The 26498-nt window shown below is 40.0% G+C and overlaps 1 protein-coding gene across 5 annotated transcripts in view; it reads left to right on the top strand.

Annotated features, from left to right (window-relative positions):
* Nucleotides 1-26498, top strand: part of grb10b (growth factor receptor-bound protein 10b) — a 46882-nt gene that overhangs the window by 2073 nt on the left and 18311 nt on the right. For 2 of the 5 annotated variants that reach the window (XM_085918224.1, XM_085918227.1), the window contains exons 2-5: nt 7457-7562; nt 9900-9996; nt 17832-18126; nt 21074-21218. In XM_085918224.1, coding sequence (XP_085774350.1) covers nt 7512-7562; nt 9900-9996; nt 17832-18126; nt 21074-21218 — 588 coding nt within the window. In that variant the 5' untranslated portion in view covers nt 7457-7511. Of the gene's footprint in view, nt 1-156; nt 498-600; nt 694-1592; nt 1736-7456; nt 7563-9899; nt 9997-12220; nt 13229-17831; nt 18127-21073; nt 21219-26498 lie in introns of those variants that run through there. The other 3 variants (XM_085918226.1, XM_085918225.1, XM_085918228.1) reach the window with 3 other exon arrangements.

The following is a 26498-nucleotide window of genomic DNA, read 5'->3' on the forward strand; positions in this document are numbered from 1 at the left end:
AAGGGTCAGTTATAATATACCTTGAGGTGATATTATAAAATAGAGTGACTATGATCTGGGTCAGTTGTAACATTCTGACATGTTACTATGAAATAAATCCCATGAGCTTAATTAACTAAACATTCAAAGCTCTTGGTTCAAAATATTTCTTGATAAAACAGATGCTGATTTTTGGTTGAGTCTTTCTGTTCGGCTCCACACCAAGTGCCCCACAAACCGGTAGTTCACAACCCGGTGGTTGGGGTCTGTTGTTACACGGAATGCAAGATGTGCCAGAATAGTTCCAGTACTGGCATCACAAAGGGGAATATTTCAAAGCCAAAGTTTGTAGGTTGTTTTTTTTTTTGGGGGGGAAAATCAACGGCTCCTTAAAAATTGTCAGATGTGTGCTGACTCCCATTTACCATGGGTTTGAATATAATTGGTTAATAGTGAACACAGCCACAACCCCAGTTTTTATGAAGCTGTGCACACTTGTGGAAGATGAATCAAATGAGGTGAATGATCAGCTGACTGCTAGCAAAAACCTGACACACTTTTTTAGAACACTAACCAAGAAGGATTTCTCTCCCTGCCTTTGCCCATTAATTCCTCCTTCAGTTCAGTTAGGTTGCGGTGCCATCCCTCTGCACAAGGCGGCAGCTCAATTTGTGGTTTGTGCTCACCCCCTTCACACCAGGCCTTCTATTTCAAGTGAGTGCTCACTAAGCACAGACATGATGGGGCATGAACTCTGCAAGACTACAGGCTGCCAAAAGCCTGCTGACTGCACATATTGCTCATAATTATAACCCGTGCAAAGTATACTCTTCTGTCTGCAGCATTCAAAACATCAAGGTTTTGTCTTGATCAATCCTGTAAACCTAAAATAATCGCATGCTTAATTTGTCACAGATGCAACCATTTTTTGGGAAGAAAAATTGCTCTTGGTAGCAGCTAGACCAGAAATGTGTGTGAAGGTGTAAAGTGACATTGTATTTTACATTTAAGCATTTCTTTCGGCTCACACACTACTCCTGTTCTTCCTGAAATGTATGTACTTAAAGGCACAATAAAGTGGAGGAGATCTCCTATTAACTTGGATTGGAGCTATAAGAGCTTGTCCCTGTGCTCTAGGCAGCATTCCATTGGGTCTTGCGTCAGCCAGCAGTCATTCAGCACTAGTTAGTCTAGGCTTATACGCTGTTAATGCCCCCCTTCCTGATGTAATGACACCATTAACCCAATGCCTGCTGGGGGACCATAGCATAGTTTATGTATGTCAAGTTACTGGATTTAAAAGTAACTCTTCTTTCTGAAGCCAAATGCTCAGGTGGGCTGTTTGTGGTCAAAATGTAACCCAGTGACAATGAGTGTCAGACTTTTCTGACATGGAGAAAATGTCTTTATTGAATTCATTTGCTAAATACTTCACTGTTGTGAAAACCCATTTAAAGTCCCATGTAAAGTAGATTCACAGGATTGCTTCTAATTATATTGGAGAGAGTAGATATCTCATTAAACAATTTTCATCATTGGTGTTCCTGTTTTTTATGCGTGCGTATGTACGTGCATGTGGGTTAATGTTCTGTGTGTGTTTGTTTCTAAAACAGCAGTCCAGTGATGTAGCAGCCAGCATGAGCCCCCCTTTCTGTGCTTTCTGTGGACTCGTGGTGTAAGATGTTACTACAATGTCAGGGAAAGCCTCCTAGAACATTGATTTGGGGTTAATCAGAGACACTTCGAATTGTGGCAGGTGTGTGTGCGCTTGATTCCCATTTAACATGAGTTTGAATGTATTTGATTTGATCTGAACAAAGCCACATTCCCAGTAGGAAGACATTGTGGACACTTATGCAACCAAATGATCATAATTATGTTTTTTCTTCCCCACTCTCTAAAACAATGATCAAAATGTATTTTTTGTTACCTTCAACCAACCACGTGTGTCGGCATTTAGGATGAATCCAGTCCCAGTTCCATCCTTTGTGATGTGATTTGTAATTTGTTAAAATTAGCACTTGCAGTTTGGATGATGTTTAAAATGGAGGACATCTGATAATAACTGTGATTGTACTGTACTTAACTTTTTCTTCTTGTGTCAAAAAGGTTCCATTGATGTAAACTAGCTAAACTTTATGGGGTCACCCATACCCCCCAGTTTACAGTAGTACAATATTGTGCCCAACCCCAAAGCATTCATCTTGCCATTGCATAAGGCTGGTTCTCCCAAAATCCTCATCCAATTAGGATTCCAATAGTCCTTTCACTCATTGACTGGTGCTATTCAGCTTTCCTCGGCATGACATCAGGCCCTCTCTTATAGCCCCACTTTACGCTGCTGCGCTCAAATAATGAACGCTGCCAATTAATGACTAATCAACATGTGCAACAAGCACAACCACTGAGGAGTGACTGCCATCTAATCTGCCGATTAAACCGGAATACAGAGATGCTCTGTTAAACTTGCTGTGTTGCAATGCAGAAGAAAAATCAGGCAGCCCACACGCATGCATCCAGTAAACCTGTTATACAAAGCTGATAACTGGAATGTAAAGACTAATTTCAGAGTCAGTTAGAAAATCTAATCATAAAATGCAAAGTGTACCATGCTTCAACTGTAGCGTGCACTTTTTTTTTTTTAATGGGCTGCAATCTGATTGCTGTTGAAACTGTTCAAGTCGTAAAAGATTTTTAAACTGTGGGTACTCTACTGAGTTCAAAGTATCAAAATGTAGCTACTACATTGATAAATTCACAGTATCCAGCATTATCCTTACCCAAGAGGGGAAGGTTAACAGAATCCAGGGGATATGAGTGCAATAGTCACTTGTGAACGTATCATGCACCAGTATATAAAAAAATTAATGAAATACCCAGTGCATGTTATATTAACCCATGGTCATGCCCATGATCGTGTCATGTCCCCCATGTGGAGTTAAAAAGTCTCACAGCATGGGGGAGGTATGATCCCCTCAGCCTTTCTGTGGAGCAGGACGGTGTCCGCTTCCTGTCGCTGAAGTTGCTCCTCCGTTTGGAGTTGGTGCCATGCAGTGGGTGAACGGGGTTTTCCATGATGGACAGCAGCTTGGCCATCATCCGTTGTTCCGCCACAGATGTCAGACCAGACAGCTCTGTGCCCACAACAGAAACCGCCTTCCTCGCCAGTTTGTCCAGACGGGAGGCATCCCTCTTCTTGATGCTGTCCACCCAGCACGCCGCTGGGCAGAAAACGCTCGCCACAACAGATTGATAAAACATACGCAGTATCACAGTCATAATATATATTGTCATAGGTCATGTTGACATAGAATGTTTTGATAACTCCCAGCATTACTCTCCTAATATTTTTACTCAAAGTGTCTTACTAGTTTAAACATATACACTGCAATAATTGACCTACCCCCTCTTGGGGTCACGCTACGGTCAGTTCATTCATTTCAACGGCCTGTAGAAAAGACTACACATTTTGACTTGGATCTGTGCCATTTTTTGAATTAAGGTTATGTTTATGTTCTGGACTCAAGAGCTGTAAGATTTGGGCTGGGGGGGGGGGGGGTCATGCATGGGAAATGCATTAAAACATTTCTCCTCAATTACAGTTTTTTTAAACATTATTTTTGTTTGTTTTGTCTTATTTAATGATTAAAACAACAAAACAACAGCTCAGCAATATCATTCAAAAGGACTGGTGGACGATTTGGACACTTTTTAGTTTAGCAATCCAGTGTTTTTTTTAGTGACCAGGTTAAACCAATGGAGTGGGCATTTCCTCTTTTTCCACGTACAGTTACAGGTGTATAATGCTTAGTTGTTCCTATTTGTGTACATGTATGTATATCTTAGGCAGCTAAGCAGAGGGGAACTGGGGAAGGGGTTGCTCGATCGCACATAATGTTTCACCCAGCACCCGATATGGAAAAAATGTGTTCTGTGCATTCCAAAGATGACTGAGCAGAGCTGAACAGCCCAGTGTTCAGCTGTGTCCAGTCCAATCAACTGTAGGCAAGTTGAGTAAGATGAACACATTTTGCAATTACATACACAAAGAGAGAAGTTGACACAGCTGCACAGCTTAGTTGGAGCTGTTTTTTCAGTTTATGATAATAAAACCTCCAGTGCATGTAATGGCATTATCCCAAAGCAACACAAAAAGCTTTTGTTACTAAAAAATTGTTATCATTTGAGTGGTACGTAGTATGTCAGCTCTTTTCTCCGATCGTGTTTCCTCAGTATTTCTTCTGCCATTTGAATGACTTTGCTCGTTTGTTCAAAAAACTGGTTCGTTCCTCTTTCTGAAAGAAAGAAATTGCCAGATGAAATATAATCAAACGAATGCAGGATGATTTGAAAAGAAAAAAAGGAATTAGGAATCGAAATTTGAATCAAATCAGGGGTAGAGCGAATCATTACATCCCTACTCGATGAGATCAGAGTTCGAAGTATTCGCTGTTTAAGCCGAACCAGCACGCCAGCTTATTTCGACGTTGCTTCCATCTGCTGTAGAGTGCTGCTGCTCCTCTGGTTACTTAAAAACGTCATAGATTTGTGAAAGTTAGCTCAGTAAGGTCGAGAGTAGACTGTTTAATACGTAGCAAGTCTTGTCTCGTCTAAGTGGTTTAGGGTGGCAGTTGGCCAAAGACAAACAAAGAACAAAGGAAATACAAGAACACCTCATTAGGCGTGTGACACTTTAAATATTTGGTCATAGCACAGCTATTGGATGGGGATTCTGCTCTCTTCACTTGTCACATCCCTGTCAGAACCAGATGTCACCTCTAAAGACAACGATTGGTCCAGTCGCACGCCTATTTACTTTAAATTCCTCAAAGTTCAGTTTGTCCTTTTGATGTATTATCTAGTTGATGTATGCCAGAAAGGGATGCTTCAGATTTCAGTTTGTTGAATTATTATTTTTTTCCTGGCTAGCACCTTGACATACAAGCAACTACAGAGATCTAATACTAATTCCAAAGTCAGACAAATGAGATGATTGCATCAGTAGGGCAGTTTTAAAGTTTGAGACATTCCTTATCAGAGGAGCCAAAAGAGGTGAAGGGCCTTTCTGTATGAAGTGCACTAAAATATTCTTCAGTTCAGTTACTTACTAATGGTCAGAACCACCACACCTCAGTCTCTTTTAGTGGCGTGATCTAACACCATTAGGATAATTGCATTGTCAAGGTCAGAGGACCATTTTAAGTATGCTGTTCAAGTGGAAGCAATCAAATCAAAGGGTCTTGAGAGACTGTAATCCTTGCACTGGAATGGCTTTGATTCTGGCAGAAATGAAGCAAAGGTGTGCTTGTGTTGAATACCTTAGCTTCGTTCATCACTGATTGACATAGTCATGTGTTACCAGTTATTTTCATGGTATACTCTCCTCCAAAAGCATTGGGACCATTAGGACAATGTTTTCTGTTGACTGGATTGTCATAAAACAACGTACTAATCAACATTTATTTTTTTCTCAAATACAATTCATTTTCTGACCTTGGCCTACAACAAAATGCTGAGATGTAAGTACCGTATTTTTCGGAGTATAAATCGCACCTTTTTTCATAATTCGTGTGGGGGTGCGACTTATACTGAGGAGCGACTTATATGTGAAATTTTTAACACCATTTTTTTTTTTTGTCACTCACATTCACACCGTCATTACCGTCATTGTGAAGTAGATTCACTTCACATGTTATTTTCAGACTAAACCGGATGAGGGCGCTCTAGGCCTGCTTTGATAAATTCACCATTGGCACAAGAATCTTTGGGAAGCATGCTATTTGATACTGTGTTGCAATGCATCTGACTGATGTGTTTAATGGTTTTTTTGTAGTTCCACTCATTATTTAAGTGGAAAGCAGACAACTAGAGCTCAGCCAATCTAGTACTGTGCAACAGAAAATCTGAATTTGTTGTTAGTTTTCTAATGCTAGCTATTTACAATTTGTCTTTTTTGTCTATTCAAAGCAACTTCTGACTCCTAATAAACATTGAGTCCAAGCGCAGCTCATCAAGAAATCCATGGCTCTAATGAGGAGCCGCCTGCAGAGTTTAGCTTGATGTTAATTTGTTTTGTTTTTGTTGTAAACTTTGTGTCTGTAAATAATGTGTAAATGACGAACTGTACTTGCATGCCAGCTGGCCGGACCACACAAGCATTTACACAGTAATGCACACACATGCATAAACTGATGCACATTCATTACAAGACAACACATTCAGCAGTCATTGCCACACCATCGCCAAGGTCTTTGTTTAGATTTCATTCATGGTTTGATCATTATTTGTGAGCAATTCTGGACGTTCCAAAAAAACACTGTCCTCTAGATTTCGCGGAAGAGAGAAAAAAATCAGGTCATATGACAGGAAACTCAGGATAGTACACTTGAAGGCACAGTAAATCCTGGATAGTTTTGTTAATTGAGATTGATTTCAGTTAGACTTTGGAATAGACTCAGGTCAAAGTGCCAACATTGGAAGATAATCATTTTGCATTTTTAAGGATGTGACATTAAAGAAAATAACTTCAGAAAGTGCCCCATCTTAAAAAAAGCTTCTCAAAAAGCATAAAAGTGCTATAATGGTTTCACTATGCATGCATAGCTATGTGTAATCATGCTCATCGACACACGCATATCGTACCTGATCAGAATGTGCAGAGCCGCATAAAAAGAAGCACATGCGCGCACGCACGCACACACATTTTCTCACTAGCACTCATGCAAACACAAGATAAAATTAGCTTTAATTAAAGGCAGGCCATATTTTGGGAATACCAAGAGGGGTCATGAACTGCAGCACATGAACACTCATGGTATTGAGCCTGAGCAGCTTGACTCCAAATTTACCCTCAGGGTCTAACTTAAGACCTGGAGAGGTGCCTGCGGTGTATTTTTGGGTTAGCATTCAGTGATGTTTACCCAGTGGTAGCAGTACTAAAAAGCTAAAATACCTTGATTTTAGTGGTGTTTATACTTTATTTCTAAACTCAAGATCTCCAGGCCTGATTAAAAGTGTGCAAGCAACTTTTAAAGTCTTGTATGGACTCTACATTGATGCAAGTTGTGTGTGAAATAGTTGCATCCAGGTCAATTCCTCATTTTCCTTTTGTTATGCTTTGTGCATTGGTGGCAAAACTAGTTGCAAAACTATATTGTTCCATCCGTAGTATACTAGATTTACATGAAATTTGCATCAAAGTTAAAACAATCTGGAAATATCTGCAATTTGGCTGACTATTTTGGGCCCAGGTTTGCAGGGCCATAATCGGCCCTAATCTTTGTAGCCATCAACCATTCCTCACCTTACTGTCTATCCTTCTATCTTTCTTTCTACCTTTCTATCTATCTGTCTATCTTAGTCTATCTGTCCATCCAGCCACCTACATATCTTTCTATTTTTCGATGTAAAGTTATCGTCCCATTTTTCTCCTACAATTTCGTTTTCACTCACCTTAGTTTTTCATTTTCTTCTGCAGGTCCGTCTTTCAGCAGAACTGATTCAACTTATAGAAAATAATTGAACTCAAAAGCATGGCTGTGGCTGGATGTCCCGACTATTTCCTGCATCATCCTAATTATCAGGTAAATTGCAAGATGGATTGTTCCGTCATTTTGAGAACCTCACAAGCTTTGCTTGAGGGATAACTGTTTTATTTTTTTATTTATTTGAGATTTAAATTTATGTGTTGCTTAGCCGGAGCCCTCTATATCTTATTGAAAATTGTCAGAATGCCATTTTAAGGTTCTGAACGTCTCTGTTAAACTTAGACCAATATATGTTGTGAAAGAGTCCCTAATTTTGCTTAGTGGAGTTGAACCATGACTTGAATGCACACACTGTTAGAATTTGTGCTGTACCATCACCAGCCAACCAGTGTTGCGGAGCTGTTTGGATGACTGAGTAAGGGATCAGTCACAGTCTGGTAGCTGGGCCCACAGGCAGTTTGTGTCAATAATGGTGATTTCTGCTACTTGGAAGAAGCACTGTTGACTTTCATTATCATTTTACATCACAATGATGCAAGTCTCATTATGGTACTTTCAATCTGACCATCAGAGCTTAAACCTGCGACAAATGATTGGCTATGGTTGGGTTGTTCGTTGATGCTGCTCCTCCATGGTGAAGACAAACTGGAGCGCTTGTCTCATTAATGGTTGTGAGCTGAAAGGGCGACATTTGCTCTTTTTCTTTGCTGACATTTATGGCTTTCCTCCTCGATAGGTCTTTCTAACTGGACACCCCAGAGGCCAGGCCACGCGAAAAGATCATGTGTTGTATCTTACTGCAACACTTTCAGGAGGTTTAAGGGAGTTGTTTAGTGTGGAAAAGTGGCATGATGTGTGAACGAGAGTTAAGTACACAAATGTAGATCAACACTAAACATTTAGGCTTGATTTAAAATATCGTTGAAGTGATACGGGTCACTTATATGGGTTTCGATATGGGTCAAAGCAGTGAAAACCAGGGGCAAAAGGGTACATAATCGGCTAAAGTGTGGGATGAGAGTAGCACCTTGATATCTGGGAAAAGATTTGTTTTACAGACGTGGCCGTCAAATAAGTTAGGCTTGCTGCAGTGGACTATGGTGGGAAAATACTCATTGCCGCAATTCAAGCCAATGACTGCTGCACACTTACCGATGTACCACAATCAAGTAAAACATGTCCCCAATTTTGGATTTTTAGGCTTCACCTAAAGTACATTTGACTGTTTTTTAAAACCACAAAAACACTACGCACAATAGCCCGCCCGCAACAGATTGTCAAGGAAGAATCAGACTGCCACAAAGAGAGAAACAGGGCAATAAAAAACTAAAGTGGAAATATCTTGAGAGGCTCTTGGCAATGATTGAGCGCCCGATTCACTGACGGCAACTGTGTATTTTGGCAACAGAGACTCTCCCCGCTTTACTTTCTAGCCCCAAGTACATATGAAATGATGACTATGCTTTGGACCCATTGTACCACATTCTATACTTTTCCTCTTAGAACCTGTCATTAAGTACTTTTGCAGTCAATTCAACATGACTTGAAATGTAATGTTAAGTTTATCCAAAAACATTGAAAAGCAAAGTCCTTCACTGAGCAATGAGATCTTGTACTCTGTAATGAATACCACAGGGAGATAGGTCAAAGCCTGGTTATATACTGTAGCACCTTACCAGAAGCAGGCAGACCAAATAATGATAGCTTTTGCACCATAAGGATAATAATACATGTTCAACCAGTGTCTGCTTTACTATTATTAAAGATAAGCGCGGATGTCTTAATAATTATCTCATGGTCTGTTGTATTGTCTTGTAAATTTTTGTTTATTCTCTCATTGGGATCAGCAGAGTTGCATTTACCAAGAAAGTATTGCGATAGTGTTGTGTAAGACAAACAGTCTAAGCCATCATCAGCCTTCAGTCCAAGGACATTCCGTTCCACTTCTTGTTAGGCACTATCTGAACACTAAATGCACTCACATTCAATGTTGGTCTCCCCGGTGTGGTTGTATCCAAAACTCATCCAAATTAGGTCTATCAATTATTTCCTGAACGCCAGAAGAAATAACAATACATGTTCACTTTCAGCATCTGGTATAAAGCAGTGTTTATTTATTTACTTAATATATTAATGCTAGATGATACAAAGTGACTATAAATGGGTTTTTTTTCTTGATAGTGTTTAGAATATAGTTTTTTTTAGTGATGTTCTTATCGTTCACCTGATTCAAATGAGCAGGTCACCAGCAAGCTCAGAAGAAGCTTCATAATGATCCTGATCTTTTGAATTAGGTGTGTTGCAGCAGGGAGACATGGAAATAGGCGGGACAGTGGCCTATGAAGATAGAGTTTGGATAACCCTGTGTTATGCCTTAATAAAATGACTTTTGATCTGACTTTACGTTTCTGCTCTAATTTTTGTGCCCATCAGCAGGACAATAGAGATCGATCCACCAATCACAGACAAGCGAACCTCATTGGGCCGGGCTTCCAGCAATCAACCGACCACAATTCACCAAACCATCAAGGTTTGTTACGTTTTTGTTTTTTTTCATTGTTACATTGTAACATAATTTAATTGCTGTACCTTATGAACAGCCTGGTGTGTACAGTTTATCCATGTGTTTGTGGGGGGTATATATCATTGAAGGGAAAATTAAGCTTCAAAATTGCTTCATGAAACAGTTCTATTTTTGACCCCTCTAGATGCCACTGTTGTTTTCATGGTACGCACACACACACACGCACACACATTTTTTTCCGTCTCACATTTTTATTGTTTGTCTGATCATGCATTGAATATGGATTTTTTTTTTTTGCCATTTTAGTTAAAATGGCTCATCTTAACTTGAATCCAAGTCACATTGTGGCCAAATTCTGGTAGATTATTGTGTCTTTTGATGCTGTCAATAGTAAAGCCTTGTCCGTGGCAAAAGCCAAATTGTAAACTAGCGATACATCACACATTAGTTGTCCTAACTATTTTTTCTTTTGGTGTTTGGCAAATTCATTTGGTGCATTACTGCCAGTAGTCACCTTGACATAATGTCATACTGTGTTTGCACATATAGACGTTAAATCACTATTTAATCAACATTCATTCAAAAAGTGCACGGTGTCGTTTTTTTATTTTACAATTCTAAAGTATGCTGCTCAGCACAAACCAGTATTATAGCCATTTATAGGACTCCCAAATCATTACCAGGGAAAATTCCTCTTGTCCCTCAACCATGCATGGAATGAGATTGTTGCTTAATTTAATAACTTAACAAGTTGGCAACATCAAAGAGTTGCAGCTTTTCTTTGCTTGCACTGTTGACACATGTGCGCATCAAAAGAGAAGCAGGGCAATTGTTTAATTTTCAATCAAGTCATAAAGCCTGTCCCGTAGAAAATGTGGATGGCCCTGGACGTAATGTGCACGCCCAACTTTGCCCAGATCTGCTGTTAAGTCTGAGTTCATCCATGAGGTCATTAAACAAACGAGCATCAAACAACAACCGCTGGTGCTCTTTGGAGAACCATTACACAATATACTGTACATATTGTATATATGTTAAATGAATGTCTTAACATGTGGAATAGAAAGGTCACAGAGAGTGGTTCTATTTCTGAGTTTAAAGGTAGCTAAAGGTTCTTACACTATTTGTGGTCGTATGTGTGTCGCCTGTTTTCAGTATTAAGTGAGGGCCTGGATGGGGGATTGGAGAGGAGGGTTATTTTATATTTGGTCGTCTTCCGCTGTAAACATTTGAGCTGTTCAAAGGGTGATCTGTGTGAACACAGGGTGCCATTATAACTACGCGGCCTATCTAATTGTACTATACAGGATTGGTCCAGGACAATCGGAGCATGAGATTTAAGCACAATATTGGCTCAGCATGGGAGGCAAGGGCGGGGAGTCTGTGAGGACTCAACCAGTGAATTAGAGCGCTTGGCCACGACATGAGAAACAAATGGAGCAGAAATTATATTGTCATTTTTTTGGGATCAGCCATATTTAGAGAACTCTAGAGAACAGTAGAGGCCGATGAATGGGAATGAAGCCAAAGAACATTTTGCTGACACTAGATTTATATCACACACATGTTGAGGGCCTGATTATTGAACACCCCGACTGTTGACCATTTACTTTTGCATGTAATCTGTTACTTATTGTAGCAAAACGTAAAACTCTTGCATGCATGACCTACTCTTGAAATTTGACCTTGCTTGGAGCATTACTAGAGGGATGATAATCCTTGCTGATTTTATTAAGCCTGCTTTCCAGTGATCTGGCTCTTTTGCTTCACAGCAACAATAGTCTTAAAGCTGCTTACATTGGAGCAAACGGAGCAGCTTTGGAGGAATACAACTCGGTATTCTGTATTTCATAAATTTACAGTGAGAGCATTTTATTAGTTTTGATTCAGAACCAATCTTTAAGAAACACCAGTCAATATCTACATTATAAACGGACAAGTCAAGTCAACTTGTTGAAAGACACAGGTAGCCTTGGTTTGACAGCTGTGTGAGAGCCACACACTAACATGCCTTAAAGCTCCTAGCTGAGCTTGCAAATATTCAACGGAGCTTCATCCCAAACATATACAGTCATTCAAAATATTGTGCCCTAACCCACCCCTCCATATGATGTAGTGAATTGTAACAGAGTACTGGTGTCCTTGCAGCTGCTGGGCAACAAATCCCATCGTTGTTGCCAATGCAGCGGAGTAATCTGACGGCACAGATCTCATGAGCTCATAGCTTGAAATGAATCTCCTAGCTCCAGTTATTCCTGCTTTGCCCTTGTCGGGATAGCGCAACATGTCACAGGCACGCATATTCCCTCTCGAATATTTAAGCACTACCTTTTTTTTTTTTAACAAATTCCTCAGAAAACTCAGATAAACCTTAACTGGATGGGCGGGAAATGTGGAAATATACCAGAAAAAAATCAATGAATCACTCCCTCCCTCCAACTTCACCAGCAGTTGTGGCTGCTCAAATATTCACCGTGACTGGACTGACAGTCAAAATTAGAAGTACAGTACTCACAAAGGCACTATCAAGAAATTGTATTAAAGGAAATACATATTTAGGTGTCTTGCCCATTTTAAAAAGTTTTAATATAATTTAAACCAGAGCTCGTTTAAGGCCATTTCCGAATAGTTCATTGTATTGCTCTTTGTCATTCTTGGGTGTTTTTAGCTGTGTTTTGAGTCATTATCCTGTTGCAAGACTTGCAAGATGAACTTTTAGACCTCTGGGCAACAAAATGCTCTCAAGAATACTTTGGTAGTTTTGAGCTTTCATTGTACCCTGCACAGATTCAAGACGCACTGTACCATTAGCAGCTCCAGAACAAACAGAGCCTGTTCCATATTTCACAGTAGGGAGAGTGTTCTTTTCTTGGTAGCATTCATTTTTGTGTCAGCGAACATCGAGCTGATGTGTGATGTGTCTTGCCCAAAAGTTCCAGTTTTGTCCTGCCTGTCCTTTGTGGCTTGTCAACATGCAGTGTGTCATTTTTATTTTATTTTTTTCCATGCTTTATTTTCAACAGTGGTGTTCTGGAATATTTTGTTACCCTTCATATTATTAGTCTCTTCAATTTGTCATCAATGTTCCAACTGCGGCCACATCTAAAGAGTTTGGCACCCGTCCAGAGGGTTAGACTTATACTCCAGTGTGACTTCTATATGTCTTTTCCTTCTTTATTTTGCATTTTATGGCTGGTGCGACTTGTACTTCGGAGGAATTCATAGTCCGGAAAATACGGTAACTTACAATTTCTTTCAAATATCCTGAAAAAACAATCTTCCTCACTTCCTCTGGTGCATGTTAAGTGTGACATGCATATTGTCACCAAACAGCACAGTTGGTTATCGACCTTGTCTTTATACGACCAAACTCAAATTGTGAGTAAATTGTGATGCTGCATTTTCCCCATGATTTAAAAATGTATTTCATGCAACCATAAGTAAGAAACAGCTGTTACTGAGAAAGCCATGTCCTGTGATCACCCTTACCCCGTGTGAAGGGAGTCCCCTCCCCAAATGCCCCTCACTATAAGAGTCTAGCTCGGTGATCTGTGGTTTTCCTTTTGCTATGTACTTGCCTGTTTTCCCCCCTTAGCCTCTTCTGTTTCCCTTTGACCCTCCCACATTGTCTCCCCCCGCTCCATTAGGAGGCTTGGCCCTCTGTGGATGTGTATGTGGGCTCTGTCACCAGTGTTATTGTACACCCCACAAGCCACACTTTACAGTTTAGACCTGCTCTGTCTATACTCCCTTTTGAATGGAAGCCCCTCTGCTGGGCTTGAATTCACATTTCACATGCTGTTTTGTGTGTGTGCATGTGCATGTGTGTTCAATCGATGTTCTACGCATGTATACCTCTTGACAACATTCTTTTTTCCAAGTGAGCGTTACCCCTCTTTTCAGTTTGTAACCGGCTGAATAAAGAGTGCACAGACTACATTCCTGGCTTAAGGACAAACGATGAGCCATATGCATCTGCCATCGGTACAATGGTCTTGTTTTGGCTTTGTCTCTCTCCCTAATTACCAGTAATATTCAAAACAAGCTTTTATGCAGATTCCAACAGACCTAACTAATTTTACAGTTGGTTAGTACTGCATATAAATTGGCTAAAACAATAGAGGATGTTGGAGGATTTTTCCCCCCCAATTTAACCAATTATATGTTCTTAAAGAGAAGGGAAAGGGCAAAACATGTCAGAGGACTAAATGAACAGAGTCTATGAAACAAAGGAACTTTAAAAACAATACTGAGTGTTGTCCTTTTAACCTATGAAGAAATTGCTGTCCTGTAATTTCTCTTCTCTTGACAGAGAAGCGATACAATACAGGGCAGCGCTCTTGGGACACCATTATGGGTGTTTGATGAAATGTTAGATCAACAGACATGTCTGTAATTGCGTTTATTTTTGTAAAACTGCGGGCGAGTAGTTTGAAAGATATTCATTCGCATGCAACTGCAGTTAGCTGTGGTGATGTTCATTTTTAATAATTAAAACACGGGTGAGACTGGGAAACAAAACTCAGAATTGAGGGTTGTTGTTTAAATGTACTACATTATTTGGTATTTACTTTGATGCAAGAGTGCTTTTGATTAAAATGTAGACTGCTGCTGCGGGAGAGATGATTTGTAAAACTTTACTTTGTAAGCAACATAATTACAAATAAATGAAGATATGGATGTGACCCAACCAAAACTCTCCAAGATGTCTTTGTTAAGTCAATTTTAAGGGTCATTGATTGATTCGTATACATTTTATTTTATGCATCATTTTCCCTTTTGCCTCTAACATTGCATTTAAAAAAAAAAAAGAATTTGGAAAAAAGCTTCTTCATCAGCCCATGGAGACTTTGACTTTTAACAATGAGTTCACACCCTGAGTTTGATTACAGGTTTCAGTCCGAGTATCTAGTTTAATAAGGGGACTCGCCACATGACTTGCTCCCAAAATATGTTTAAGCAACTGCATCGCAGTCACAAATTCCTACTGTCAGCAGCTCTGCTTTGTGTGCTCCCTGCTGCCTGAGCTGCTCTGATATTTTAAGAGGATCTAATGATTGGCTGTAATAATGTAAGGTCAGGCGTGTCATGGCAGCTGTGTGTTTGGTTGGTATGAATAAATGCTTTTACGTACTCCACTTTGCCTGCCAAAGACGAGCGGTTGGTAGAACTTGTCTCTTGTTGCTCTTGTCTGGTTCTACTAGGTTGAGCCACGTGTGTGCACTCGTCATGATTTGTGTTGTCAACAGCCCAAATGACGCACACCTTTATTTGTCTTATTGCAACACGCAAAGGTGATTATGTTCATGCGACTGATAATGACTCTCTCAAATCCTTGATCCAATGGTAAACGCGTTGGATGTTCTTTTTTATACAAGCAGTATTGCCCTTTTCTTTATCAAACGAGTTTTTAGTATTTTGGTTTGGTCTAACTTGAGCTTGCTTTTCTCACTCCTTCCCTAGCCCTAAATATGGCCTTGTATGCACCCTGTGTTCTGTGGTTTACACCTCTTTAGCTATAAGTAGGTGCTCGAGCTTACATGTTGCTATTAATACCAAGGGATTAACCACCTGTGATTTACAGGCACCTGTGAATCGGCTACCTGACACGTTTTCAGGAAAAAAGTATTCCAAGAAAACAGATCAATGTCTGGTTCTTTGTTGGACACTTTGTTGGTTTGGGCCAGAGCTATGCTGATACATTCAGGGATGTTTTGGTACAATATACACAGTACATTTATTTTTCTTCAATATATGTAAGAAATGTTATGTTTCTTGGTAGGATCTAGATGTCAAGCTGTGCTTTAACCCAGATTCAATATGACACTATTTAGCATTATTGAAATATAAACAATATATTAACATTAAATTGTGAAATATGTGCGAGTTCTAATTCTTAGTTTAATTTCCAATTGAAATAATCTCCTAATGTCTATTTTGCTTCCTGCTGCACAGGTTGGGATCTTCTGCTCTTCATAAGTGGTTCTTGTCTCCCCCCAGTGGTGCAATTGTTATTCATTCTAGATTCAGGGATTTGATGATAAATTCATGAACTAGGTTTGGGATTTTTTATAACGAAGAGTCACTAATCGGAGTCGCCACTGCAGATTTTAATTTATCAAGAGCAAAGTTTTTTTGTCCAGTTTACCCCTTGAGCTAAAACTTCCACAGGATGAAGCAATTAAATAGGAACTTCCCATCAATTGCATTCCAAACTTTGATACATAATGCTTGGAGTCAGTTGAAAAATTCACTTCATGAATTTCAATGTGCCTGGAGGTTTTCACAAGAGCTTTGAAGATACATTTCTCCTCCAAAAAGAATTTGACTGCTGGTTTTTAAGATCCAAAAAGTAGAAGGTTCGATACATGCCGTGAATTTTGAGCAGATGCCGACAATATGATGCCATTGCGGTGAACCCCAGTGCTGAGAATTGAAAAGCGTTTCTGGCAGGGCAGCATCTTGTCCATAGTCAAGAAAATCCTGCTAAATTAGTGTTGTGGCAAAATTGTGTGTGCGCTCGCGTGTGTGTGTTTGAGTTTGCATGTGTGTGTTGACCGTTTTGAGCTTTTCTTTTATGGGATTACTGAGATTTAAGATGGTGAGGTTAACAGTTCACATCCCAACCACAATGAAATGATTGAGAAACTAAAATAGAAGTGTAATGGTTCCAACAATTTCCTGGGATCTTACATTGTTTTCATCCCTCAACTATCTAAAAGAAACTCACTCACTCACTCACTCACTCACTCACTCACTCACTCACTCACTCACTCACTCACTCACTCACTCACTCACTCACTCACTCAACTCAGTTACTAAACTCACTCACTCACTCACTCACTCACTCACTCACTCACTCACTCACTCACTCACTCACTCACTCACTCACTCACTCACTCACTCAACTCAGTTACTAAACTCACTCACACCAGTACTTACCCTGGGAAACAGAACAAGAAATATTTCAATGGGTCAGCCATTGACCAACTTTAGCCCATGACCTATACCAAAGTAACATTAAAGCTGTTTGCATATGAGTAATTGAGAGTATGCACACATAAACTCCATCGAAGTTTGACATTAACCTTTACACATATTAAACATGGCTTCCTCTTTCTGATGCAGTAGGTAACACCCAATCAGAGTGCTAAATTGGCAGAGATGGCCAAAGGCATTTTGCATTTTAAATCAGCTCACAGATCATCGGCTCATTTGTTCAAGTCATATCGAAGGAGCACATTGACTGGAAATAGATACAACAGTTTCTTTATTCGTCGCATGCAAACGCATGCAAACGCATACAAACGCAGAACTGATAAACCACATCAAATAGCAGTTGATAATAAATTGGGAATAGGAATGAGAAACAACTATATTTTGGTAAAGATAAGCTGAAAAACAAAAATACATGTCTTATGCATATTATGTCAATTTTATCTACTGCAGGAACACCTTCAGCAGAAGGAAGACATTTTGTTAATAGAAAGCACCAGCAACAAGCACAATACACACAGCACCAACAAATAGGTTCAAGTTTCATTATTTATATTATATAGTTTAAAAAATAAACCAGGTAAACAAACATCATCATGAAAATCTAATGAGCAAAAATACAAAAGAGCAAAAAGAAAACTAAACTTTTGGGTAAAGATCAGACTAAAAACTATTTAAAAGCGGACCGAGGAAACCAAATTACACGTCGCGATTGGAATATATTGGGAAAAATAAATCAAAAGGACATTATTACTTCGCAAAATCGTTCATCCCCTTATCTGCATTTTCTGCAACAAATCAATTTCCAACTTGTATTCCTTTTTATGTTTGGTCTTATCTTCCAGAGGATGATCTTGATTTAGAAGCCCTGGTGAATGACATGAATTCTTCCCTGGAGAGTTTATACTCCACCTCCAGTGCCCAGCAAACAGAGTCGACATCGCTACTTCAAAACGGACAGACCTCAACCTCTTCCCAGCAACCCCACAACCACCATCGCCCTAACACACACCATGCGCAACTACAAAAGGGCCATCATTTGCTAAGCCATTCCTCACACGAACCACCCTCCTCCGCGTCCATTGATCTACCGCAAGCAAGTCTATGCCGATCACAACCCATGCACATCCTGGCTGTGCGGTGAGTGAGCTAAACATACAGGACAACTTATAACTTGTTTGAATGTAGAACTGTGTTGTAAGAATAGTACTGCACATCCAGGGGTGTCAAACTCATTTTTGTCGCAGGTTGCATTCCAGTCATATTTTCCTTTATGGCTGTCAACCCCAATAAATGTATGAACGTCTCATATTATATACAGCATAGGCTACTCAACAAACTGATGAATAAATAGTTTTGAAATCAGAGATGAGTAAGAACTGTTAAAATAAAAATAATTAAAATAAGAATGCTAATAAAAATTGCTAGAAACATCATTTTAAAAGTGAAGACAATTCGCAATTTTAGTATTGACACAAAGTTTCAAATTTGGCCCACAGGCCATAGTTTGAAACCCCTGCTCAAGATAATCAGACATCAAATTTCAAAGAATTTTAAAATCACACGGGGCGTCATACGTAAATTTCAAATAACTATTTCTTTTTAGTCAGCTTTTTGCTCTTCTCGGCCGGGCTGCGAGTGGGTGGAAGAATTGTCGCCAGGGTAGTGTAGTGGTGGAAGTAGCCTGCAGATTTGGTTTTCCCACAAACATGCTCAGAATTGTCTGAATTGCCGCTTACTTCTGGTCCTCCTAAATCTTGAGATAAAGGCAAAAAGGATCGTGTACTAGTCGTTCAGACTTTCATCGTTGCGTGTGTGAGTTGTTCGCACAGGCCTGTGAGAATACGTCAGTACACATACTTGAGCTTTTAGCATGCACACTTTGAATGCAACAGAGTAGATGATTGATAGACTCTAATGACAATGCAACTGGCTGTTGATTATTAACATCCATCAGTAAAAAAAAAAAAAATAGGGACCAGAATTTGACTACATTTTCATGAACTGCAGAGAGAAAATATTTGCATTTTATATATTCGACTGTGCTGCTATGTTTTGTCACATGTCGTGCAGATGAAGTTCCAGGAAACTTGGTGGGCTCTGATTCCATCTGTTTTCTCCTTTTTTTTACCATTGGAGGACTGTTCCTTGGTCACACAGTCAAAAAAGCCACCCAGCCAAAGGGGAAAAAAACATAACCGAAGTGTGGTTTCGCACAATGTGCTGGGATTGCTTAATAATACTGTTTGAAGTTGGAAGTTTTTGTGACTACAGACACATTTTTTGGAAGGGTTTGGTTGAAGTCCAAATTTTACAACTTTAGGGGCACTCAAATTAAGAAGATCCACCATATTTTTTAGACTTTCAAGTGATACTAATTGTGGCTAGAATCCGATAGATGAATAGACAGATTTGATTGTATATTTATTAGGATACCTTCACAGTGTGCACCCTCCCAATATGTAAATGTTTCTATATAATTCCTCATCTGTAGCCTTTCAATGCCCTCTCCCTTCTTGTCAGGCCCTGTTTGTCTCAAACAACACCATCAGGTCAAATTCTCATTAATTTTATCATCAAGCGTAAGCCTATTTCTCAGTTTAAATAGTCATAGCTCACAGTCTCCCTGAGGCGTTCATTATAGGCTTTTGCCTATACAGTCTCTGCAGAGCGGTCTATAATAATTATCCCTGTCCAAAGTATTTGACAGAAGTAGAGAAGAAATGATCAGGTAATAGACTATTCTGTCTTTAAGGACTCCCGCTTTCTCGCCTCTTCTCACAAGCACTCACACACAAGCACAGACTCAGGCCCCGAAGTTCTTATTATTCAGCGCTGACCTCTGGATAACCCTGTTCTCAAGCTCAGATGGGACGACATCAAAAGGCTCGCTCCCTTTTGAACTCGCTGGGTTCTACAGAGAAATTATAGAGGCAGGGAGAAAGAGTTGAAACCAGAGAGTCTCCCACAATGGTTTTCTGAGCGCACTATTCACCCCCCCCCCCCCCCCCAAAAAAAAATTTAAATCCTGAAAAGTTTATGATCGGCTGTCAAACCATCATCCCTCTTCTGAGCCACAAGCTTATAGTGCGTATGCCCAATTTAAAAAAGATGCTTTAAAGTGATGGCTTGTTTAATATTGATGTGCGATAAATATTGCAGAAAATTAGCCAGCAGGCTGCAGAGGTCTGTGATTTCTCCTGGCTTGGAGACTGTTCATTATGGCAAGATCAGACAGAAACAGACATGAGCTTGGGTGCTATACAGAAAAGATTTTCTAATATCCCCTCCTGCACACATTTCACATGTGTCAGCAGGTCTTGTTATCCTAAAGTTAGAATCACTTTTCACTCTTCAGGAATATATATTATGTCATTACCACAAATGGCAGTTGATCATTTAATTTGATACATTTAATACAATAACAGGTCAATCATCCTCACCCTGTGCAGTAATATTACATCAAAGAAAATGTGTTCAGTTTAACTGCAACTGGAAGTTAAAATAAAAACCTAAACATCTTATTCTGGCTGAATTCATTTTGCATTAATTGAACATTAATATAGATATTCAATCTGAACTTGAATATAAATGTCATAGTCAGATAAGACTGCAATTTATGACCATCCTTCAGCCTTCACTGCTGGTTATAGCCCAGAATATTAATTTTATAAATTCAGCAGTTGAAAAAGTAAAAAGCCAAGAAATGTTACGAGATTCATATTATGCTTCCCATCTCAGTTTCTGCTCCCCTTGAGTTTCATTCTAAAGATAGAGAAGAAAAACAGTAATTATTTATATTTTGACTCGAGAATGAATCATTCTGTAATCTGTACCATTGGTATGTTTGTTCTCAAGTGTCTTAACAATCACAAATCATTGTTAAATTAAATAAAGACCAAGTCAAAACTATGTTTTTCATTATTGTAATGTATATCAACAAAGTGATCTACTTTCCTGTTTGATAAGTCTGGCAAGACTAATTTCCCCAGTGAGTGTAAACTGAAACAAGAGAATTCCAATTGAACGGACAATGCCCGATAGGCAAACGTAATGACTGTTTTGGTGTCCTTTTGCCATTGTCCAGGAGGTTGCGTGAAGAACAGCAACAACTGAGGACATCCTCTCTCCCTGCCATCCCCAATCCCTTCCCTGAGCTCTGCAGTCCGGCCAGTTCACCTGTCCTCAGTCCTGGGTCGCTCCCTCCCAGAGAACCTTCCACCGGCATATATGTAAGTGCAACCTTCACCGAAACCAAAACATTGTTGGAATCCAACCTCTTTTCAGGAACCAGTTATTTTTGTAATTGTGGCCTTTTCACTCAGCAGTGAAATTGTATGCGGTTTCACTGGATATAAAATACACTTAAGTCAGTCTGTGTCGCTTGGCGAACAGGGCAAGACATCTGCAATGAATATGGGCGAATTTACCAGCTCAGTGGCCTAGTAGTAGAGTGTCCGCCCTGAGACTGGAAGGTTGTGGGTTCAAACCCCGGCCGGGTCATACCAAAGACTATAAAAATGGAACCCATTGCCTCCCTGCTTGGCACTCAGCATTTAAGGGTTGGAATTGGGGGGTTAGATCACCAAAAATGATTCCCGAGCGCGGCGCCGCTGCTGCTCACTGCTCCCCTCTCCCCCAGGGGATGGATCAAAATCACATGGGGATGGGTTAAATGCAGAGGACAGAGCCCTTTGAGACTGCTTGTGATTTAGGGCTATATAAACTTGACTTGATTGATTGATTGATTGATTTGGATGGATTTATAGTTTGTTGGATTCTGTTTGTTGTTTTGCAGATTTGGGATACCATAAATCAGTTGCATTTTGCGGTCCACTGTGTGTTGCGCATGGACGTATAGGAATTTCCCTGGCCAACATCTGCCCCATTTTTTCTTTTGCTAATTTCAGGCATGGGGATTGCTAGCACATGATTTCTATGGTACTTATCTGTGGAGTGTGTGTGCGTTGTGTGTAACAACGTCCATGGCAGGATTTTACAACCCTTTGCCAATTACAACTTGTGTCTCTAAGATTAGGACACTGGCCTGCCTATTCCTGGAGGTTGAAAGCTTATCATCATCATCATCCATAGTAGTTGTTAATGATCTACACATGGAGCCAGCCAGTGCTAGTTCCAGTAACGTACCAGTTTACAGTAATGTCTGACCAAACTATTTATTAGATGTATCACCCGCTGTTCTTGTCACTGATCCCTTTTGCACTTCCAGTCAAGGTATTTCTATTTTGTGCCAAATGCACGTCAGAGTTTAATATAGCCCACTTATCATTAATGAGTTTTGTGGTGGCTTATGATTGCAACTTGAGGAATGAATCCCCCTGCTTGATGTTATTCTCAGCCTCCAAACATTAAGTTTCATTCAAGTTCAAGGTCATCAAAAGCTGAGTTGTTTATTTCCATGCCGAGAGAGGTAGTAGAGGTAGAGGTAGTAGACACTAGAAGCTGTGGCAAAGGATTTCAGGACTGCCCAGTAAATTTTTGGGTTGAAAGGTCAAAAGGTTCAAAAATGAATGTCCCTCTCTCTTTCTCACAGTGACATAAGTATGACTCAAAATAAGTAGGCCGGGCAAGACAGGAATTTTCTTGATGTTGTAATTCCCAGACGGCCTATTAAGAGTGCTGCGTGGACCAGGAAATGAAGCGGGGGACTGGAAGTGGTGCAGGGGAGTTGGAAATGATGAACAGAGGTAAACTCTGTAATATTTCTTCTATAAACTAAGGAGAGATTTAAATATCAGTTTATCCAGCTGATCCTTCTTAGGGTTTCCCGCAGTGCTTCTCTATCTGCAACCCGAAAGTGTTTGCATGGGTTTCAATTGAGTTCTCTCTTCATGGCGTCCCTGTTTGAGTGCCGACATGCTGTAATCTTAAACACGTACTGGATGTATAAACGAAGAGGAACACTCTACCCCCGATTTTGTTTTGCTGGGCCAAACATTTGCAATGATGAGTTGAGGAAGAACGTGAGGTCTAATGCGTGTTTTCAGTGTACACACTCCAAACGCTCACGTAAATTGATGTGAGAGTGCTTCGGCGCCCGTCTGTGCCGACGACTTCATTTGTTTTCTGCTCGTGTGTTTGCACGTCTTGTTTGCCTGTTTGCCTTTGCGAGTTCTGTAAACTATTTAGAGAATTGGCAGTGTCTTCTCCGTGTTGATGGGAATGGAAAATATGGCTCATTGTGGTTATTCAGAGTAAATCCAATTCAGCACCTTTTCTACTCTGACTAAACCTCTGGATGTGTGTGAACCCAGTAACACCAGTTCCTTTTAGGTACTTGAGTGATTCCATGACAGGAATAATATGTTGAGTGTTCAAAATAATGGCAAGTATGTAGTAATTCTTAGTCGCTCCCACCTTCCACAGCCCCTTGACCTTTAGAGTTTTAAACACGTGTCATTTTTTGTGTGTGTCTGCCTTGGTTTCTCTTGTACGAGTCCTTGCCTGGCTCCTCACATGCAGTCAGCTGGCGCGCAAAGAGGTTTTTCTATTTGTTTTACTGAATTCCTGAAACCTCCAGGCGCTTTCTGACAGACACATAATGCCCCAGTTCCCTCCCTCCTGCTCTTCCAGCTCCCTCGCCTCAGTGCTGGAACCATAAGGAAGTAGCACACAACTTTCAGGAATGACTGGGCAAGGTTACAGCTGTGGCTGCAATAGTCCCAACTAACTCCATTTCCACTTCCTCATCTTATGTTTTATTTTATTTGTTTTATTTAAGAAAAGCGTGTCCTTTTCCCCTCGTTTTTCATTCCCACTTTTGGTGAAAGGGATTTTTATATTAGATCTTTATGAATCATAATTGTTTCACGCCAAGTTTCATTTGAAAATACATAAATATAGGCTCCTAACATCCAAGTAAAGAATGATTATGGAGCATGAAAATAATCTGTCAGAGGCCACTTCCCCCTAAATCCTAATGCTTCATTTTATCAATACATTTCAGTACTTTCACAAAAAAAACTTTCTTAACATCAGTGATCTCTGACATGACCTCTCAATAAATGAACGACGTATTTACATTTTCCGCACTTCATTTCATATTCTCTAGATATGGGATTCCATAGGACATCCATTCTTTTTTTGGGAGGGTGGGCTCAAGTTTGAAACTCTCACAATGTAATCTTTAGCTGTATTTACTAGTTGAACGTTGTGTTCTTCATTTCCTCGGTCCAGGACTGGTGACAGCACAGAAGGTATATTTCAAATCCAAACTATTAGTTTTATCCTTCAATCTAATCCCCCTGGAGTGAAATGCACCTTTCCAGTCTTCAGCCTCCTGGAAGGATTCATCTGGTATCCTCCCGAGCAGTGACATCGCAGCTTTCTTGATGTCGTCCAGGTCCTTAAAACCGACTGTGTTGAATTGCTTTCCCCTTGAGCTTGGCAAAGAGTAAATAAATTACACAGAACCAGTTTGGCTGGATATTCTTTTCAGCCTGGAAGTGTCAGATGCTCAGGCCATTGTGAGCAAGGCATAATGTCATAGTAAAGTCACCATGACCTTTCATGCTACAGCTCTCAAATCTTCACGTGCACTGAACAAAACAAACAGAACATTCATTATCTCTTTATATACAACTTTGATGATCATCTACACATTAAAGAGGAAAGCTTGTAGTTTCTTTTTGAAATATATCTTTTGTGACACCAGTTCTTGGGCTTTACTGACATGCTTTGCAATATCCTTTTCAGTGTGTAGGATATAGTAGAAAAGATTAAGATCCACAAATACTTATATAATATTGGTGCTATTGTGCTTGGTGCTGTAAGGAAGAGTGTTGTTACTTTTACTGAGACACTGTGTCCTTGAAGCCAAGTCCTTCCAGTATGGGGAATATTCATCTGATCACAGTCTTGCCAGATTTTGTCGGATTTACTGTACTTGGACTGGATGTCCTCAAGATCTCTGCTCTCTGCTGTTGCATGTTCCCCACGTACTGCCTCTCTAGTCTGTATCCAATTATCTCCCTATCTTTGGGTATAGATAGATGTGGCTTTCTCTCTGTGTGAGACATACTATTTTGTTTCCCTCAGCCTGGCCCCCTTCTTCCATCGCTTCCTCATCTAAAGCACAAAGTATCTGTCAAAGTGTCTGTTTGAATGTTTGGGCTAATAAAGAGTTGTGTCCAGTCAAGGTTTAAAACATGCTTATTCACTCATGATGAAATGCAAGGCTTAAATCGGCACACCAAGCTTGATACTGTAGGAAGCGGGGCTGTCGAAACAAATCTATTAAGTTAGTAAATCAGGTTTTTGAGGGGGGAGGAAAAACATCAGAAATTTTATCAAGGCCATATCGCCCAGCCGTGCTATGGATCCTTTAGGCTCTTGTGTGGAAAAAAATGTAGGACTTTTATGCAGGACCAGTGAACAACTTGTAAACACAAACACTTAGCACCTTGTAAATTTTCACAAGCAAACATGTGTTCTGCAGACTGCAGATCATGAGACAGCTCCAAATACGTATATAACAAACTTGGACAGTAAGTATCCTCTACATTTAGTCTCTACTTTTTATGTCATCTCATTTGCCACTGAATATGATCATGAATACATGATTGTAAGCAAACAAGTTGAGTTTTGCTTTGTCATTTGGAGTCACATCAAAGCTGTTTTATTGTCTATTGTCCGAGTAAGAGTGCAGTAGTAAAACATTTTTTTACACTTAAAAGGGTTAAAAAGGAATCTAAAAAAATGGCTATACGGTCTATAAAATATGATAGTGATGAGTTTGACACTCAAATTCATTTTTGCAATAGATTATAATATGATTGAGTAGGTTTAGGTGCTATTTTTTTATTCGTACAATATATTTCTCGTCTGTCCCTCACACTGCAGGTTCAGATTCCAAGGAGCACGCATGCACACACCCACACGAACACACACGTACACAAAGTTTTGTTGTCACACACGCTCATGTTATCTGATGCTCTTTGTTGCAGAGGTAAATACAGCATTTAGACAGTGCTGTACAGTATAAGCTTTTGTCTGCATACATTTGCTTCTCCGTCTCTCGCCACCTCTCTATCATTCTCTCACTCTTTCTCTCTCCCTCCCTCTCTCTACACATACATTGAGTGACTGATAGTTTGCTGCTTTCAGTACAAATTGTTTGGCTGTCGTTGAACAAATGCTACCTGGATGAGAGCCAGGCAGGTTGTGGTTGAGTCTGGAACATCTCATGTGTCAAGGCCATATTTATCCTCCGCTGCCAAATGGAAACATGCCTCAACTTGCCAGCTCAGCCCGTCAGTGCCACGCTGCCACAGAAACATAGCTGCACGCATGTACTTACGGCCTTTTGATGATTTATTTGATTGGCTGTCGTGATCGGTCTGACTAATGACGCTGTTTAAGCAAATAACATTTCAACGTTGGCACTTAACAAAGCCCCTTGATAAAATGTCATCATGTGCAGCCAGAGCCTAACGTTCATTGTTTATACGAAAATAAATGCGAGTGTTAGTTCGGTGCACAGACCGTGTACG

Source organism: Syngnathus leptorhynchus, chromosome 8 (genome assembly GCF_054491065.1).
Source record: "Syngnathus leptorhynchus isolate UIUO chromosome 8, UIUO_Slep, whole genome shotgun sequence".
In the NCBI taxonomy this organism is placed as follows: Eukaryota; Metazoa; Chordata; class Actinopteri; order Syngnathiformes; family Syngnathidae; genus Syngnathus; species Syngnathus leptorhynchus.